This window comes from Pygoscelis adeliae, unplaced genomic scaffold (genome assembly GCF_000699105.1).
Source record: "Pygoscelis adeliae isolate BGI_AS28 unplaced genomic scaffold, ASM69910v1 Scaffold284, whole genome shotgun sequence".
Taxonomy (NCBI): Eukaryota; Metazoa; Chordata; class Aves; order Sphenisciformes; family Spheniscidae; genus Pygoscelis; species Pygoscelis adeliae.
The window spans coordinates 520,193-539,931 of record NW_008824671.1 but is presented as its reverse complement, the minus strand read 5'-3'; the positions used below and the strand labels follow the sequence as shown (position 1 = coordinate 539,931).

The 19,739-nt window shown below is 39.5% G+C and overlaps 1 protein-coding gene across 1 annotated transcript in view; it reads left to right on the top strand.

The window, feature by feature from the left end:
- Nucleotides 1-19,739, top strand: part of RANBP3 (RAN binding protein 3) — a 43,185-nt gene that overhangs the window by 19,244 nt on the left and 4,202 nt on the right. Inside the window, exons 6-16 of the mRNA XM_009323026.1 lie at nt 275-340; nt 1,878-1,970; nt 3,090-3,193; nt 9,058-9,177; nt 9,805-9,908; nt 12,264-12,342; nt 13,250-13,352; nt 14,250-14,374; nt 16,326-16,446; nt 17,094-17,236; nt 19,139-19,319. Of these exons, the coding sequence (XP_009321301.1) occupies nt 275-340; nt 1,878-1,970; nt 3,090-3,193; nt 9,058-9,177; nt 9,805-9,908; nt 12,264-12,342; nt 13,250-13,352; nt 14,250-14,374; nt 16,326-16,446; nt 17,094-17,236; nt 19,139-19,319 (1,239 nt within the window). The remainder of the gene's footprint in view (nt 1-274; nt 341-1,877; nt 1,971-3,089; nt 3,194-9,057; nt 9,178-9,804; nt 9,909-12,263; nt 12,343-13,249; nt 13,353-14,249; nt 14,375-16,325; nt 16,447-17,093; nt 17,237-19,138; nt 19,320-19,739) is intronic.

The window sequence follows — 19,739 nt, the reverse complement described above, 5'->3', positions numbered from 1 at the left end:
GTCTGTTTCATGTTTCTCCACAAAATGGTTTTGAATTTTTTTCTTGCAACAACTTGTATTTCTGCCTTTGATGTATATTTGGTGTGATGATCACTGAAAATTCAGACTTCTTCTGGAAGAAGGGAATTTGTTCTTTGGGAATCTCCTTATGACTTTGGATATTTACAAAACTTTTGGGTTGTTACAATGAGGAAAGCGTGATGAATTTTATGACTGACTGAATGTATGTAGTATGTTACCGCTATGTCCTTGTAATTTTGTATTTTGCTCCTAGAGGAGAAGAGCAGTGGATTCCGGCTGAAGCCACCAATACTTATTCATGGTCAGGCACCTAGTGCAGGTGAGTTCAATATTTTCTGCAGCAGTACAAAGAAACCAGTTCAAGCATTTTATTTAGGAGTTTCCTCAAACTGCTATTGTAACTGGCAGGTGGCAATACCTATGTTTATGCAGAAAAAAATCTTGTATTCTCCAGAGCTGTTATGCCCATATCCACTGTGTAACGTGTATACACACATCCAAATTTTGGCTTGGATCAGTCGTGCATTTCTGAAACGTATCTCCCAGTTGTCTCTGCTTACCATGCTTTGATTCAATTCTTAAGAGTAGTCCTGGGCTCTATGAACTCAATTCCTTTGGTAGCAGACTGGAACAAAAGGGGTGTTCCAGGAGTGCACTGAACAAGTTCCAGCCATTAATGGGCACTCAGTCTGGGACCAGGCTAGAATGAAGTCTGAAATGTTGTTTGCTCCTCACTTCCTCCTCTCCCTGGCTTTTGACGATAGTGTGGATGTCAGGTCTTTGATCCTACCTGTTCTGCTGTACAGTTTGGCTATGTGGTTTGGCTCTTACTGAGTTACCTGTTTACTCATGTAGACCGAGCCAGTATAGGAAAGACATTAATATTACAGGTCCTTAGGAGTTTAAGAGAAAAAAAACCAACTATTTTGGTAATGGAAGTTGTTTGTTTTATATATGTATATATGGAAACTGTTTATTTTGTTTGCAGGAAGAGTAGTAAGTTTAAAAAAAGAACAAGTTTTTTTGAGCTGACATATGAATGGTTGAACTGAGGATCATTGTTATATTTTGAGTGTTGTCATGCCCTTTGAATATGGGTGGCCTGAAATGGAACTGCTTGCAGAATATCCAGCTGAGTTGCTATGAGTAACTTCTGTTGCAGTATTTTATTGGATCAAGAGTTCATCTTTGTTTTGTTCAGTGAAGAAAACTGAACCTTCTGGGATTGCCATAACCTTCTAGAGCTGATGTACAGATTTTTTTATTAGGTTGTTTAAGGTCAGTTGGCTTTTTGAGTCAGAGAGGAATTAAAGAATTGTAGTGCTGTGTATCTTACTAGAGCAAACCAGAGGCTAGGTTAATTCAAAAAGCCAAAAGGTTGTTAAATGAAACAACATGTAAGACTATTACACTACCAATACATTTGATTGTATGAAGAACAGAAAAAATACTGTTTACAGTATCTGGAAATTACTTCCTTGGAAGGAGAAAAGAAGACTTGGAATGTGTAGTTGAATAATATGTCAGTGAATAAATAGGATTGCTTGTGTACTGTTCACTTCTCAAGTTTTGACTTTTATTTCTGAGTCATTGTCATAAACTCTCCTTCTGTGTTTTCCTGGATAAGGTAGAGAATATATTTTAAAGTGTCTTTTAAGGCTAGGAAGTTGTCTTCTCTGTTTGGGACTAATTCTATTTTGAGGCTGAGTGAGGGATGGGAAAGAAGGGGGTGGAAGCTCTTTAAATGTCTGGTTTTCCATTGTATGTTCTGTTGAAAGCGGTTAGAGAAGATTAGATGAAGTTGAATTTTGCAACTTTAAAGCTTTATAGCTCTTGAAAAAACTTTGTATTTGCAGGTCTCCCTAGCCAGAAACCGAAGGAACAGCAGCGAAGTGTGCTACGTCCAGCAGTATTACAGGCACCACAGCCAAAAGCTTTCTCGCAGATGGGTAAATAATGCTTTTGCTTTCTAGAATACTGCAGAGGGAGAACAAAAACACAAAATCTGCTTAGTGTAGCGGTTTGTTTTTACTCAGCATCTGCCTTTGTTTTGCTAGGTTTCTCCTTTCAGAAAAGAAACATCTTAAATGTTAAGTATATCTGTATTACATAAGGGATAACACAGTTGAACCTTCAGGTTTTTTATAGGATGACTGTTTGATGTTGCCAGGCCTCTAACTTGAGTGTAGCCCATGCTTGGTTTTTGGAATAAAAATACTTTTAAGAGTGACAGCATTGACCATGGTGTAATAAGCTACTGCTCATCAATTGAACAGTAGTTGCTAGACTTCAGCTTGCTGCACAGTGATGTAAAATGCCTAAATCATAGGAGGTACCTCTAGGCTTGGGGACCATTTTGGAGTTGGGACTTTGAGATACACTTCTAATTCTTAGTTTGGTCATGTATATTATGCTTATTGTATTGTTATGGAATTTGATATAGCTAATAGAAATAGGCATCACTGAAAACTGGAAGTTAAAGTAAAAAAAAAGAGTTCAAGGTGTCTGTGTCTCCTAAACTCCTATGTTTCCCCAGCCCCCTGCCTTTTGTTATTTGGAAGTTCCGTTTAACTGAAACGGAAGTAACTTCAGTTAATGCTGAATCTGGCATAGAACCAAACATTTCTAGCTTGATTTCTTGGCATGCCTGTTGGCACAGATTGGACTCTACAGAGGACTTAATATTGGGGAACAAATTTTCAGTGGGAGTTCAGTATGTAAGTAGCTAGATCAGTCCAAAGAGGAGCCCTGCTGGCTGTGAACAGTATTAGATTGGAGCAGGGTGGTTGCCTGAAGTTGTATGTGTTGAAGTCCCTGCAGCGTTTGTATAGATTAAGTGTCTCCTTGCTGACTTGGCTTTCTGCATTTGGAATTTTAATTCTGCTAAGAATTGCTGAATTGTGGTCCTCATGTCTCTTGCAAAATACCATGGGAACTCTGGAGTTTCCATTGCAATGTTTCATGGACTTAAACAAGAAAACAGCATGCAATTTGCTATAGAAAACTTACTACTTTTAGGACAATCTAACTATCTAGAGAACTTGTCATTTTCTTGTTCCTTATTGCAGTTCTCAGCAGTGGCACCAATGGTGTAAATATCCTGCCAGATTCTGCAGCCACATCAGAATCACTAAGTAATGCAACACTGAAAAGTTCTGACTCTGAAGACAAGGTGAGTTGGAGAAGGATTGGAAGGACAATCAAGGTGACACGCTTTAAAATAGCATTCTCTGAACAGAGTCTGAATGTTTAGTAATGTGAGTGCAGTTTCATCAGTGATAGCCCCCTTATCTATCCATACTATGGTAGTACACTTTAGGTGTAGCAGTAGATTTTATACTGTCCTAATAGTATGCTATATTTATCTTTAACTCGAACTGTAACAAAGATTTACTGAATCCACAGTTTACGATGGTTTTCATACCTGTTTTCCCTCACAAAATTAAAAAAAACTGCTCAGTTCTACTCTCATTTGTTCCTTTTAGTCCCTCTAGCCTTATTTCTAGTCTTGCTGTAAAATCTTACTGCTGCTTGAGTGATGCCATTCCTACCATAGACATTAGATTCCTGTAATTTGGGTGTCTTGGTTAGCGGACTGATAGTCAGAATACTGCTTTTTCATCTGATCAGATTGCATGAAGAAATAAATCTTCCTCCTGCAGGTTCATCTCTTACTCCGTGTGCAGGGAGTGGGTCAGGAGAGTAGGGAATTGTCTTCTAGGGGGCGGGGGGGAAAGCTGTCTCCTCCAGTGGCTGTTGCCAGGTCTGCCTGGTGTTCCTGTCAGGCCAGAGACTAAGAAGCATTTACTGAATTCCTATTCCTGTCTGAAAAGGCTTTGGTTTTGAGCTGGGCGAACTGAGCAGTTTACGTTGCACGTGTTCAGTCTTCCTTCTCAGACTGCCTAGCAAAAAGTGGTCCCCTGCCCATGGATGATGGCTTTACTGGTGTTGTCTTGATTTCTAACAATTGAATGTGGAATGGTGTTGGGAAATGCGAGGATGGAAAGCATACAGGCAACTGAAGCGAATGAGTAACACATAAAGAAGCTCAGACAGGAGCTGATAGTGGGTAAAAACCCAGAGGCAGGAAGTAAATTCTGGAAATGGTGGAGGGAGAGTGCAGGCAATGAGGGGCTGAAAAGCTTCAGCTAGAGGAAAAGGCACCTAAGTGCATTAAAAGTTGTTTATTCGGTATCTTGAAAGGAAAGTAATGAAGTAGTTCCTTCCCTCTTCTGTGCAAAGTGTGTCCAGTCCTTTCTGTCCTGCAGGTATTGAGCTAACCATTGGCATTTTAAGATATGTTGACTGAGAGCATGAGGAGGATGTTTGGGTGTTTTGAGGGTGTGTGGGTTTTTTAGGGGTTTTTTTGATAGCTTCATTAGACAGCGGGTAGCTCTTTGATGCCATGTTGAGCATAGAAGTAGTATTGTTAGCAATGCAAAAGTATGCAATGGTTTATTTGAAATTCAAGTCTGAATTTTGAAATCTGAATATCTAAGCAGAAAGACTTCAAGTGTGAATGGCTTTTAAGGTTTAGTGAAAGACTACTGCCATAATTAAGTAGCAGTAAGTAAATTCATTGCATGGATCAGTATGAAGTCTTTGTGGAACATGCTTGTTACCTCTGTGTATGTCATTAGGGAGACGCTCTATGTATCTTTGATTAAAAAAGTCAACAAGACTTTTGGATGTTAAAGTCCAGAAATACTGACCTGGGAGGAAGTTTTCTGATAGAAGAAAGCTTTTAAATCTAGATGTTAAGGATCGCTGAAAACTAAACATTAAATGGTATAAAGCTTCATAACTGAACATTTGCGATTTTACCAAGGAGTGTGGTGGGATATTCTTCATTGTCTTGGCATTTGTAGTCAAGATAGACCATCTGCCTGAAGCTTTCTAGCACAGCTATAAAAGTAATTGGCATTCATACAGTAGTTGCGTTAAATGCTGGAGTCTCTCTGCAGAATATTAGATTGCTTGATAAGAGCGATGGTAATAGTCTGGAATTAAGTTTCATATTAGTAATTGTATGTGCAGATCTGTGGCATAGATTTGATGTACCACAGAGACAAAGCTTCCTTGTTGAGGGCAAGTACATGGTATTTTGCAGTTATGTATGAGCCTGGTCTGCCCTTGTTAGAGCAGATGTGAGTCATGGTCTTATTTTACTGGCAGAAAAGATTTTTCTTTGAGGTATCTGTCTTGTGCTTATACAAGGTATCAGGGTGGGAATGTTCTCTATCTGGTTGTTGTCCTACTCTGAGCATCTTGGTGGCAACCTGTATCTATCTGGGCTAGGCCTTGTCTCTGTCTTGAAAATCCCCAGGAAACTGCAGGAGCCCTAAGCCACATAGTCCATAGATGGGTACAAGCTACAGCCTTCTAGTCAACCTCCCTTGACTGGTGGAAGAGTCTAGTGGCAGAAAAAGGATGTCTTTGAAATGCCAGAATTAGAATCTGGAGGCGGATGATACAGCTAGGTTATGCAAAGGTTATGTCCCTTAAACATAAAATGGGATTTGCAAAACTCCTTTGGACCCAATCCAGTGTCTTTTTCCACTGCTTTCTTTCCCCTGTGCAATATGTGCGGAAAGTGCCATGGCTGGCAGCCCATCTGAAGCACCTGTAGACAACACCACCCTGCATGAGAAACTAACAGGAGGAATTGGAGATCTATGTGCAGTGGCAGTTCTGTAACCTCACTGGGATCACAGATATAGGAGGTTCACTTGGACAACTGGAGTACTGCATTGGATACATATGGGCTTTTTAGGAAGTAAAGCAGGAAAGACGAGAAGAGGATGGTTTCTGCTATGCTCAAAGCAGCTGCTTGAATGCAGGGGGTTTAGTTTGGGAAAGGTGCTGAGTTGGTCAAGGCTTTATAGGTTAAGATCAGAGGGGAAGCCAACAAGGAGGAGATTAAGGTGAACCTTCACTAGAGTTGGACCGATCAAGAGAAGAAAGTACTAAAGCCCTTGGAGAACTAGAAGCTTCACAGTTGCAGGCCTTGGTTCTAAAGGGAAACTTCAAGTACTTTGGCATCGGATATAATGGCAACATGTCCTGGTAGAAATACTCCTGGAGATTTTAGGACTAAGTTGAGGACAGGTTTTTTTTTGATACAGGTGCTGGTTAAGTTGATCAGTGAGGTACTCAGCTGGACCTGGTATTCATAGCAAAGAACTGCTTAGAAATACAAAGGTTGAGAGTAGCTGTGACTGCAGCAGCTGTGAGATGGAGTTTGAGATCCTGAGAGAAATGGGGAAGATAAGTAGCGGAGTAAAGACCCAAACTCCAGGAGAGAAGACTTCAGCTTGTTCATCGAGCTTGTTGGTAGCATCCTGAAGGACAGAAGGACTCAGGAGAGCTTGTTATCTTTATGGACAACCACCTCAGAGAATGAGTAGTTTATCCCAATATGCAGGAAGTCGTGCAAGTGTGGCAGGAGGCCAACATGGATGAAATAGGAGCTCCTTAAATACAGAAAGGGAGTGTACATAAGTTGGAAAAAGAAGTCAAGGTACACGAGAGGTATACAAAAGGATTGCCTGGATGTGTGGGGAGAGAACTGGGAAATCCAAAGCTTAGCTGGAGTTGGAAATGACCAGGGATGAAAGGGCTGCAAGAAGGGCTTCTACTGGTGCATTAGCAGCAAAAGCAAGATGAAGGAAAAATGTAGGCCTGCTGCCAAATGTTGGAGGGAACCTAGTGATGAAAGACATGAAAAAAATCTGAGGGAGTCAATGCCTTTGCCTTGTTTTTTACTGGACAGGTCTGCTGTCAGGTCTACCAGGTCCCTTTTCCTAGGGAAGGTTTATTACAGTAAATTTGCTTAAGGACCATCTAAGATGGGACGAGACAGGATGCATCCATGGGCACTGAGGGAGCTAGCTGGTGTTACTGTGAGACCACCACCTATCATCAAAATGTTGTGGTACTGTGGGAGGTCCCTGTTACTGGGGAAGAAGAGAACATGGCACACATTTTCAAGAAGGGCAAGAAGGAGGATCCAGGAAAGTAGAAACTGCTCAGCCCCTTCCTCTCCCTTCCTGGTCAAGGAGTCCTAGGATATGAAGCACCTTAAAGTGCTTGAGAACAGCCAGCATGGATAAAACATAGTGACCAAGCTGATTTGCCCCCCCCCCTCCCCCCGAGATGAAATTGGAGAGAAATGTACTGGTTGGGTGGAATTTAAAGTGGGTGGAAAATTGGCTGAACCAGTGAGCTTCAAGGGTAGTAGTCAGTGGTTCAAAGTCTGATGAGCAGCCAGTTACTAGAGACATTCCTTTAGGGCTGATACTGAGGTCAGTACTATTTAATGTTTACATGAACAACCTGGCGAGGTGGAATGAATCTTACTAAGTTTGTGGGTGCCAGTAAACTGAGGGAAGGAGAAAATGGTCAATATGTTGGAAGGCAGGGATGCAGAGGGATCTCAGCAGGCTGGAAAAATGAGCCAAGAGAAACCAACTGATGGTCAACAAATGCAGTCCTGTACCTGGGGTGAGATAACCCATGTGTCACAAGGACCGGAGAGTGATGGGCTAGAAAGCAGCTATGCAGACAAGTGCTTGGAGACCCTGGTGTTGCATGAAGGATGCTGACACAAGTTCTCGTGTACAGAATTTATTAGCAGGGTCTATAGCTGATAATATGACTTTTAAGGGTGACAGTTATTTATTTTGTAGGAGAGCAAAAGGGGAAAGGAAAGGGAAAATTTCCCATGGGCCAGCCAGGAAGACAAGTGACAGGGGCTCCCCAGACAGGCATCTTCCCCCGGGCATACTCTCCAGTGGAGCAGGTGGTACCCCATAATAGTCTTCCTGCAGTAACTATATAGTTTTCATCAGGATATGCTCAAACTTTCTCCTGTGTTTTTTTCTGTGTGTGATGCTGTTAGTGCTGATTGGAGCATGCTTTAATGAGGGGCAGCTGCTGTGTGCTGATTAGTTGTTAGGCTTTGTGTGCATATTGTTGGGTCTTCTAATGTAAATCAAAAGCTACAGAGTAGGAAATTAGGAGAGAAAAGGGAGGGGGCAATTCCTGTGCTGGTTGCAATTGCTTCCCAACACCACTATAGGGGTTTGCAGGTGCAAGGCCCTGAGTATAATGGGATGAGAATAATAGGAGAAAATACTGCCACAGGTGCTCTGGAAAACACTGCCATGGCAGCTGCAGTGAAAGGTTAGAGCTGCTAATGCAGAGGTGCAGATAGAAGGTCCTTAGCACAGCAAAAGGTTCAGGAACCTTGAGGTCTTGCGCAACAGTGATGAACAACAAGTTGAACATGAATGAGCGGTGCATCCTTTTATTGATTAAGACAACGTACTGATCTGCTTTACTAAGACTGCAGCCATTAGGTTCAGAAAAGTGATTACTCCCCTTTACTTGCTACTGGTGGGTGTATAGTTTGGGGCTTGCCAGTAAATAAAAGGCATTTACAAACCACCAAGGTGACTAGTGGCTGGGGCACATGATGTCTGAGAGTGAAAAAGCTGAGTATGTTCTGCTTGGACTAGAGGAGGGGAATTGAATTTTCTCCTCGCCTATTTAGTGGTGGGCTGTAACAAGATAAAATGAGACTTCGAAGCACCTACCAAACAAATGAGAGGCTGCAAGTGTGGGAAAGGGAGATTCCAGTTGGGTATTAGGACAAAACTGCCATATTTAGTGCAGTCGAACATTGAACCAGGCTATGCAAACTGTAAAACTGCCATCCTTTATTTTTTTTTTGAAACTTGACTGTATGAGGTCTTAGGTAGCCTAGCATAATTTTGAAGTTGGTGCTGCTTTGAGCACGGTTTGGACCAAACAATTTAGAGATCCCCTTGAACCTTAACTATTCTGTGATTCATTAAGAAAGACGTTCTAAACAACAACAGAGGATTTTTTAAATGTAAAATTTGCCTTGTAGCTCTGGAGATGTTACTGGCTTGTCATTGTAAATGACTGTGTACCTCACCATTTCATAATGTGTGGGTTTCGTTTAAATAAACTCAATTACCTAGGCTAAAGTTTTCAATTTATTTTCTTTAGGCAGGAGAATGTCAGAAAAAAGAGTCCAACAATACTTCAGATGATGACAGCTGTGAGAAGGCGGAACTAAATGCACAGCAAGCATTTGTATTTGGGCAAAACTTAAGAGATAGAGTTAAGGTAAACGTGTTCGTTATCTCGACTAAGGGTTGATGTGTTAAGTGAGGATAAGCAGCAGTGGAACAGATCATTTGTTGGCATGAACATTACACACTGTTTATGAAGTACTTTGAAGCCACTATATGATGGGGTTAAAACCTCCATGTATATATGCAAGATTAGAAGCTGTAAACACAGTTTGGTTGGCTGTTTAGTAAAACCAGTCTTCCAGACACTTAATAAATTAATATTACTGCTTAGTAGCATAAGAAGCTTTTTCAAAAATAAATGCGTCTGTTGCAAGCATAGGTAACATCTAAAGCTCAGTGTGATGTAATGTTTTCTCTTACCTTTTGGGTCAGAATTCAGTTGAAACATGTTCCTAAGATGCTCCCACGCAACCAAGATTTCACAGAAAAGAAAAATAGGGCAGCCTGAGTTCAAACCTGTGCATGGAGTAATTGAGTTGCATTGTTAGTACCTCCTGTTGAAGACAGGTTTGCGCAGATTTCCTAGCATAATGAAAGAAAGTGTAATACTGGGACGTAGGCTTATATTGTTTTACTGCAGAAAGTGTTTGTGGAGGGAACTTTGTCTTGGAAGTGGTCAGAAATTAAAACTGTCAATATGTACTTGTTCTTTTTGTAGCTAGGAGATGAAAGCGATGAAACTGCCGATGTGCAGAATGCTGGCCTTCCAACATCAGATGTACCTTCTGCAACAAATTATTTTCTGCAGTACATCAGTTCCAGGTGAGACTACAGGGAAACCTATAGGACAGTTTTCCTTACTTCTGTGTTCAAAATTACTTGTGGTTCTGTTCTTTATTGGATGCAGGGCTTAGACTGGGTCAGTGGGAACCTAGGCTTTTGAAGAATGAGGTGGCAAACTTCAGATCTGAGGGAATCCTCAATCATCTGGTCAAGGGAGATGTATTTGACACCATTTACTTGACCAGGTCCTCACCAAAGCCTCTTCAGAAAACTAACAAGCACAAGATGAGAGAAGTCTTATCATGAATGATTAGAAAGAAACAGTGATGGAATAAACTGGAGCTACCAGTAGAATCCTGTAGAGATCTGTGCTGTATTTGTGGTGTTCAATATGTTTCATATATGATATGGATAAAGGGAAGAATAGCTTAAAAAAAGTCATTTGTTCATGATAATTTTTTCAGAGCATTAGAGGCCTGTATGAATAAGCAGGAACCTAACTGTGGGAGGTCTTTGAGAGAATTTGATTAGGCAATACCATCAGAAGAAATTTGATGTAGGTATATGTAAAGTGAGGCAGCCAGGAGAAAAACTGTGCTAATTCTATATATACAGTATGAGCTCTGAACTGACAGCCTTCACTTAAGGCTAAGATGTCGATACTGCTCTACGAAAATCTTAGCTCAGTAGTGGTCAAAAAAATCAAGTAGTATTATAGAAAGAATAGAAAACAGAAGAGAATTTCTTAGTACACAGAGCTGTGAATTCAAGTAATAACTGGAAAAGCACAGGGGGGAAATCCCACTGAGAGCAGTGGAGTAGAGCGACATATCTGCTTCTGGAAGAACCTGAACTGCAGATTGTTTGAGGCCATGAAATAATTGTAGGAAAAGCACCAATGTGTGCTTGCCTTGTCCTTATACTCTGCATTTTTAAGACCCTGTTGTTCACCTGCACGGCCTTCACCACAAAGTAGGCACTAGGTAGTTTTGCAGTCTTAATCCCTTTTGACATTGAGATTTTCAGATGATGCACTGGAGAGGTAGAGAACACCACGGAGTGACTGTGGATGCCAGGTCGATGCCTTTCCAGAGACGCTGTCAGATTTTTTAATCAGATTTGGTAGACAATAACTTCTAATATGTGGGCTTCAACTATTGGAATATTTGTTTATATCTTTCAACCTGTATGATGACACCTACTGCCATATTTCGATTGAATCTTCGCTTTGGGAGGATTTATTCATGGTAGGTCAGTTGCCAGAAACCTACTTTTGGGTTTGTCTTTAAAAAAATAAGCATCTCTAAGTGGAGTTGGCTCTAGTTTTTAGCTATCAGAGATGGCAAGACATTATGGCAGTCAACTTGTAAAAGAAAAACTCCTCCCTTTGTGTAACACACTGCCAGCCCTTTAAAAATTGTAAATGTACTCGGTCACATGGCAGATATCAGTAGATCATATTGAGTTCCCAGTTGGCATTTGGAGCTCAGAACTGTGGTATTTAATTCCCTTAGTAGGCAAAACTTTCTTCCCCTGAGGATTTCCTCTGTTCTTTGAATCTCCTTAATCAGAAGTAGCAACTCTACATGCAGGATTTAAAGGTTTGTTTGGTTCCACTTGAATAGTGTAGTGACATATGTGCCCCCATTTTCCAAACTTAGTGAAATGCATGTAGGCTTGATTTCAAATGGTCTGCGTTCGGCATGTTCACTTAGTAAGCATGTTGATGGCTTAGAGTGGTATGCCTGAAGGGAAGGCAGATGAACAATGACTTGTTAAGTTTTTCAGTCTATAAAATAGTAAAACTATTGTCCTTCCTAAATGGGATTTAGAATCTATTAATAAAAATGCCACATGGGAGGAGGATGCTTATTCTACAAGGAAGATGTGAGGGCTGAGATTTGATTGTGAAACTTCTTGGGGAGGCTGTAGTGTTGCGGGTAGTCCAATAAAAGGCATTACTTATCCCTGTTACCTTCGCTGCAGTTATGATATTGCAAGTGGCTTTGTTCCCATTTGTTCCCTTTCTGAGAAAATTGACCTAAAAACATGCAGTGGTTCACGTTTATGCATGTAGAATACTGTTAAAAAAAGTATGTTATATGATTAAACAGTAAGCCCTCACTTAGCATTCAGCATTACTTAATATGTAATTAGATATATAAAGGGAAGATATTTACAGTGACAAAATAATTTGCCATTATTCTGAATTCTCATTCTGTAAAACCACTATGTACTCTCGTGTTACTAAGTTGAATTAATTTTTGCTTATGTTTCTGTGTGAACCAACGCTTAATTTTTAAAGCCAGTGCTAATCGCTCACTTTTTGAGGAATTTTATCAGAAGATAAACAGATATTTTTGACTTACAAAACCTGTTTTTTTTTTCTTTCAGTGTAGAGAACTCTACAAACAGTGCAGATGTATCTAGCAACAAATTTGTTTTTGGACAGAACATGAGTGAGCGAGTCCTAGTGAGTATCCACTGTGTATGAAATGTTGTAATTTTGTGAGTAGTTTGCGTTATGGATTCTCACTCAGAAATTTTGAGAACTTTTCATTATACTTGTCACTGGAGCACGGTTTTCTTTCAGTGGTTTCCCTTGTAGGTAACTTATTTTGAGTGCAGTGTGGGGATTCCATTACAAGCTATTGTCTGCAACAGTAGTGCTCTCCAGGATTTCCCTGACAAGCTCTACCAGTGTAAGGAGATTGAGTGCCTTCTCTGTAGTGCATGTGGTTCTCAAGTCCAAGCACTTTATGGCACAGCTTACTACTTTAAATGGCTTCATCAGTATAAATATTTGAGGGTGTTTTATGTTTGTTGTCCTCCAAATTGAGAAAAGGTCAGTTATGTGACTCTCCCAGTGATGGGATTTCAAGTCCAGCAGTAAGGCAGCTGCCTCAGCACTGAGGTATGACTCAGGAAGTTCTGTGTTTATCGTGTAAGGTGTAACGTCCAGTGCCTCACTGTTTCCTACTGTTGCTTTTACTGCTATGCTGGTACAAAAGGGAAATGCTTAATGCTGTGCATTCATACCTGTCTAACCACTGAGCAGGGAGTTCAGTCAAGTATGCCTTGAGTTGATCTGAGGCTGAAATTGGTTTGCTTTGTTGAACAAAACTTCAAAATAAGGGTTGAAATTTGGTTTCAGTTCAGGAGAAAATAATTTGAACTGGTTTTCAGGTCATGCTCCATTCAATTCCTTGGCCAGGGTAGTAGGATAGCTTTTACTGTGAAAGCATGTCATCTGTGGGATTTTTTTTGCTGTATGGTTTATAAACACCAGGGCTTTCCTTAGTAATTGATCACTAGTCTTGTTCTGCAAAATCAGAGTATGCTTTCTCTCTTCTGTTTACCTCCTCTTCTTTTTGCAATAGAGTCCACCAAAATCAAATGAAGGTAGTACAGAGAGTAATAAGGAGAATGCTGCTACAGAGTCTGGGTCTGAATCATCTTCTCAGGAAGCCACACCAGAGAAAGGTGAAAAACAAAATATTATTTTAGGAATGGTAGTTAATCCTTGTTTAAATGATTGCATTTTTCAGTATCCTGTTACTTTATAAAAACATAACATTTTTATGTTGCCTTTACTGTCTGCTGTAAGCAAAGATACAGGCTTGGGGTGGGAGGTGATGTGCTGGATGCCATAGATTCTCTTGTACTTTTGTCTTTAATATTAAACATGTACAGGGTACACTGTCTTTTTTTCATGGTCGTTCTGTGGTATTGGGAGTATCTTCAGCAGAATGAAAGTAGAGGGAGTTAACAGAGCAGGTACTTGAACCTACAGAGCGTAGAAGAAATGTGGCAAACTGTTTTTTAACAATTCTATTACACTTCCAGTGACTGAATGTCTGAGTCAAATTTATGTTGTATTGAGTGGGTGCACCAAATGTGTTGCTTGAACCAAGAACTGTTTGCTGGATTCTAGACTTCTGTGACTCTTCAGATTGACAAGATTATCTGGACATTGTGGGAGCTATGGGTTTTCTCCAGCAAACTGCTTGCAAGCCAAAATAAAAGTGGAAAATGAACCATGCTGTACATGTGTAGGCACAGCTGTATAGCTGGTAGCAGTATCAGTTCTGCTGGAACACCTACAGATATGTAGGTGTCCATGTGTTAGCAAAGGTTTTAAGATATTGTATGCGGGGACAAAATTTTCCAGTAACTTACCTCTTCTGTCCCTTGTGTCTTCTGCTTTTAGAACAAGTCTTAAAAGACAAGCTTTAACTTCTTTAAATTTCAATCCTATTTCTAATGTTCTATTAATGTCTGTCTTCTGTACTTTAGTTCTCCAAATTCTACTTGTGTGAGACCTTTATAAATCTGAAAAAATTATGCTATTCATTCTCAAACTTTCAAAATGTTGTTCAGCTAATAACATTTCAGAATCACTGGCAGAGTCTGCAGCAGCCTATACTAAAGCAACAGCAAGGAAGTGTTTATTAGCGAAGGTAGAAGTGATTACTGGGGAGGAAGCTGAAAGTAATGTGTTACAGGTAAGAAACAGATGAAGTAGAGCTTTGAGTTTATGGGGATTCATATGGATGTCCAGTGAATGCACGCCACCTGATTCCCTACAACTCAGACATCCTCTGTATCTCTAATGTACTTTCTTGTGTTAAAATGCAAATTTTCAATATTTATTATCAGATCCTTATTTTGTTTGTTGATTTCCTCCTTCTGAATGAATGTTAGTGTTTGGGCTGTCCAGACAAATCTTAAGCATACTTTCCTGAATCCATCACACAAAAGCTTCTGTCTTCTACAAAACAATTATTTGAAAAAAACTTAAATGAACTAAATATTTTTAAGTTCTTTAATTATTGTACTACTGAAGATTTTTTTAAAACTCAGGATGGACTATTATGCCAGCAATCTGGTTTCTTGCGTAGCAGAAACCATAAAACAGTACTCAGGAATTTGTCTTGAGGGACTTAATTGAATTAGTGACGTTTTAGAAGGGCATTTGGTCATGACTTAGGCTCCTCACTTTAATCATGATTTATTTAACATTGTAGTTATGCATTAACTTAAGTATATTTAAGTTCAGTACATCCTTAAAAACGTGCAGGGTTTTCGTGTAAAACTAAGTGGTATATATTTTTTCTTCCTCTTTATCCTCCAGTTATAGGTTTTTTTTCTTGAGATCTCTTAAGTTTCTCAGCACTTGAACTGCATTATTTAAGGTTAGCTTTTTGTTCTTACAGACATGCTGGTCTATTCTGACACTGAACAGATGCACTGTGTCAGTAACTAATGCGTATCAGTTACACTTGTATTATCCTACAAAATAATCTATAACATTTGTAGTCTTGTACTTCTTTTTACCAGACATGAATAGTCTTTAAATAGTTGTTCTGGTACTTCTCTGTTTCTGTATAATTCAGAAACTCCTGGATGCTTATGTAATCGAACAAGACACCAAAGAGATGAAAGTCCTGTTTCACTTAGGAAAACAACTTTTAGTAATTGTATACTTAATAGAGGACTGCTTTGCATGAATACGTTGTAACTTAACAGACCTCTCACCTACCTTGTTCTTTTTTCCTGTGAAATTTAATGCACTGGAATCCTGAATGGAACTTGTACAGACAGAACTATGTTAATGTTGCAGAAATGAAGTATGCAGAGCTAGGTGTTCTATGTTGGAGAAAATTAGAGAAATGGATGGAATGAAAAATGGAAATATATTTTCCACCTAGTGCATACACATGTGTGGGGAACTTGAGGGGTGATGGTTTGAGGTAGAAACCTCAGCAGTGACAACAAAGATGGATTAGAGAGGAGGATATAAAGTAGAAATGTTTAGCAGGGCAGGAAAAAGGGAGCTTTTATGGAAAGCAGGAACAGTCCTACCATTAGAAAGTATAAAAGGTGTACTTTTTCAAACTGATGAACCAGGAAGGCAGGAAAAACACCTCTTGTTTATTCATGACTTTGTGTGGGTCAGGCTTTATGAATTGATAATTAACTAACATGTTTGTTCATCCTTTCTTCCTTAATACAGGAAGAATTTTGCTTTGCTTTCATTGTGCTGGGTCTTCCCAGTAACAAATACCACCTTCAGTGGTGCAAAGCGTGCACCTAAGAGTTCTAAAAGAATTGAGTGATTTAAGACTGTAGATGACTCTTACCCAGTCTCTTATCACGATAAGTTTCTTCTGTGAAAGTTTGTACCTTATCTGAAAATTGTTCTTGTTGTTTGATCTTGAACACAGGTATTCTTAAAGAATATCTACCTTCTGTTAATAAAACCTTATGAAACCAGATAGCATATTTTGAGGAATTATTGCAAGAGAGGATGACTAATTTGGTTTCTGCAGCTATAAACAGTTTAAAATTCCAATATGAAATCTGAGGGTTTTTTAACCAGCTGTAGGTGACTAAATATGAAATATATTATTACTTCAGTGAACCACTACGCTATAGAGATATTTTCTGTTACAGATTCAGTGCAAGCTGTTTGTATTTGATAAAAACTCTCAGTCTTGGGTGGAAAGAGGCCGAGGACTTCTGAGACTCAATGATATGGCCTCAACAGATGATGGAACATTACAGTCTCGACTGGGTAAGAGGAACCAGGGGAAATGAGGTACTGGATGATAGTCAGTGCTGTCTTTATAGGATGCTTCCATGACACACAGCAGCATTCACTTTAGGGTTGTGTCTTAGCTACAGCAACTCAGAAAGCAGTTTGGACCTTTTCTCTTGCTTCAATTTATGACCATTTCTTCCAAAGAGGGTGTCTTTTCATATCTTCCTATTGTAGCAAATATTCCAGTTACTTTTTTCCCCATGAAAGCAAGTTGTATTTAGCAACTAGAATATTTGACTAGAAAATTATGGTAACATTCTTCAGATCTGGGCTCTTTGCTTTTTTGGGATGGGGTGCTTGTGGGGGGAAGTCTCTTTGAATAGTGCACGATTGTTCAAACTGGCAGGAATGTGCATGTCTGAGATTAATCAGCTCAGATCCCACCACTGAACTTCGTATTAACATGTAAGACTTCGGACTAAATATCTTTAGACATGACTGATCATCTTTAATAGCCTACATTCTTCTGATTAACATTTGACAAGTTTTCTGTTTCAAGGGCTTTCCCTTGATATTCTTTGTAAAGAGACTTAAACATTCACACAATAAAAAGCCATCTGGACTCTTTTGAGCTTCCCATTGTCTTTTTCCATCTAACTGATCTTGTATGTTGTCTTTAGTGATGAGGACTCAGGGGAGTCTCAGGTTAATCTTAAATACCAAGCTGTGGGCTCAGATGCAGATCGATAAAGCCAGTGAGAAGAGTATCCGGATCACTGCCATGGATACAGAGGACCAGGGAGTTAAAGTTTTTCTTATATCAGTGAGTACTGTTTTTTTGTTTACGTCTCAACCTTCCTACTAAAATTGGTGCTTGATTAAATTGTAGTTGAGGTAACATTCCCATTCTTCTTTGCACCCTACCTCCTTACCACCACCCCCTCCCCAAAGACAAGGGGCTTGGCAGACTTTGCTTGTCTGAAAAACCTTACTAATTGTGAAGAAATTCCACATAAAAGGCTGCTCTAGGAAGCCAGATTGTCCAAAGCATTGACCATGGTGTCATGGGATCTGTTCCATGCCTATTAAGGCTGTAACTGTAGTGTAACATTAATGCTAGTCACTTTTTGTTATCAAGGGAAATAGATGATGACAGCTTTCTCACGTTACAAGTTCTGGTAGATCTAATTTTGGTTAAGCTACTACATAGAAATCTATGAAATGTCTGTCTACAGCGTGGGCGGATGTATAGGTGCTCACTGGAAGTGAAACACTAAATATCTGTTAAGAACATGGCGTTAGTAGTTAAGGGTAACACATTTTAACTTTGATTTTCTTTTAATACAGAGTATTCCAAGCAGTAGCAGGACAGTCAGAGTGATTTCTGTGCTTGCTAAATGGGGAAACAGCAATCCCAATTAGAATTACTAAAACACTTGGGAGATTATGATACAGTCAGCAAGAAAGAAAGGTCATTCCCTAATGTCTGCTAAGAGCACTTACAGATTTTGAGAGGTCTGAACACATTCTTTGACTTACACTGGTTCTACACAAGGGGTTGCTAAAGAATTAAGTGTTTTTATGGATCAGACACTAAAACAGCAACAAGTGGTCAGCTTCCTCTGTGACATTAGGTTTGTAGGACTGGGATCCGGAGTCCCAGAGTGAAACTTAATGACACCGAATATCCATTGATGAAGAAAAAGCAGTGAAATTAATGGATAACTCTTTTTTCTGAGCATTTTTCTAGATTTGACAAGTTTGAGTTAGTCTGTCATCAGGTTATTCACTATTGATTTTAGTATTGAAAAAAAGTATCTTGTATGGAATAATTTATTCACTGCAGCTCATTGCAGGAGACTTTTGCAGATATAGAGGACAGGTTTAAGTGACAGATGGGGAGGACAGAAACAATTTTTTTAATGAAAGAATCTGAGAAGTGGGATCGTTACCTTACAGTTAACTTGAGGTAATGGTAATAGTTAATATGAGGACTTCATTGATACAGTGAAGACAAAGTTTCATAGTATTCAGAAGGCAGTTGCCTTTTAAATAATATCCATTAAATACTTAGTTCAATAGGCCTAAAAATTGATTCTTTTGAAGGCATGAAGTCGCCATTAGCCTTGAGTGTAAAAAAAAAAAAAAAATTCTTGGACAGGTTGTTACAAATGCTTCCCTCTGAAACAGCTGACCAGTATAAGAGTGTAAAAAATTTTTTGAATAATCACTTGCCTGACTGTATGTCCATTCAGTTTTCTCGTATCTTATGTTGAAATTCTATGTTGGTGCATCATGAAACAGTTAAGTGACTTGATTATGATTAATATGTGAAGTTGAGTGATTGACAAACCTGGAAAAATCTGTGCAAGACAAACTTCTAATTAAAAAGATCTTTTTAGTGTAAGCTTTTGGGGGGTGTCAGGAAAGCTGTGTGACTATTGGGTGAAGAAGGTTATATAAAATCAGCTGGTACTGGTTATGTTAGCCAGAGAAAGTTGGCACTGAGCAGAGGGGAATATACTCTTGCCATCAGTTTAGTATATCTAGCATCTTGCTGTGTTTATCACAACCCATTCTGACCTAGTTTGAAAAACCCTGTATGAGAAAACTGAAAAGTAGATTGTGAAATTTGGCATGATTGGTGTGTACTATGTAAGCAGTGTTTTATTCTGTTATAATTCCTTGCACCTTTTTCTTGTTTCTGAATATTAAAAAAATGTAGGCAAGCTCTAAAGATACAGGGCAGTTGTATGCTGCATTACACCATCGGATCTTGGCCTTGCGGAGTAGAGTGGAACAAGAGCAAGAAGTCAAGAATGTAGCACCTGAGCCAGAGGTAACGCAATCAAATGAGGAAGACAGTGATGATGATGTCATTGCACCTTCAGGATCAGTTGGAAGTGGTAAGCAAGAAAGACAATGGCGTTTCCTGTTTTCCATACATTTTTCTCGTTGTTCTTTAAGGCAGACTGTCCTCTCTATAACTGTATATTATAGATGTACTTCTGGCCTGGTATTTCTCACAGGTGTTTGTGGAATGAGACTTACTGCATGAATTGCCTTTTTGAATGCAACTGTTTCTTGCTACTTCTCCAAACTGGTAAAAAGGCCCCTGTGCTGCTTCCATCTGAGTTACATGTCACAGTTTAGCAGAGGTTATCTGTGCTTCAATTAGTTCTAGTTTTGTTTACAGGATTTCTAAGGGGTGGTTGTGAGTTTCATTTTTGCCTTCAACTTGGCCAAGGCTTGCATGTAAAACCCGAGATGACTGTCTTGGGCTACTTTCTGCAGGCAGGATCCAGACTGACCCTTGAGTAGAGTGC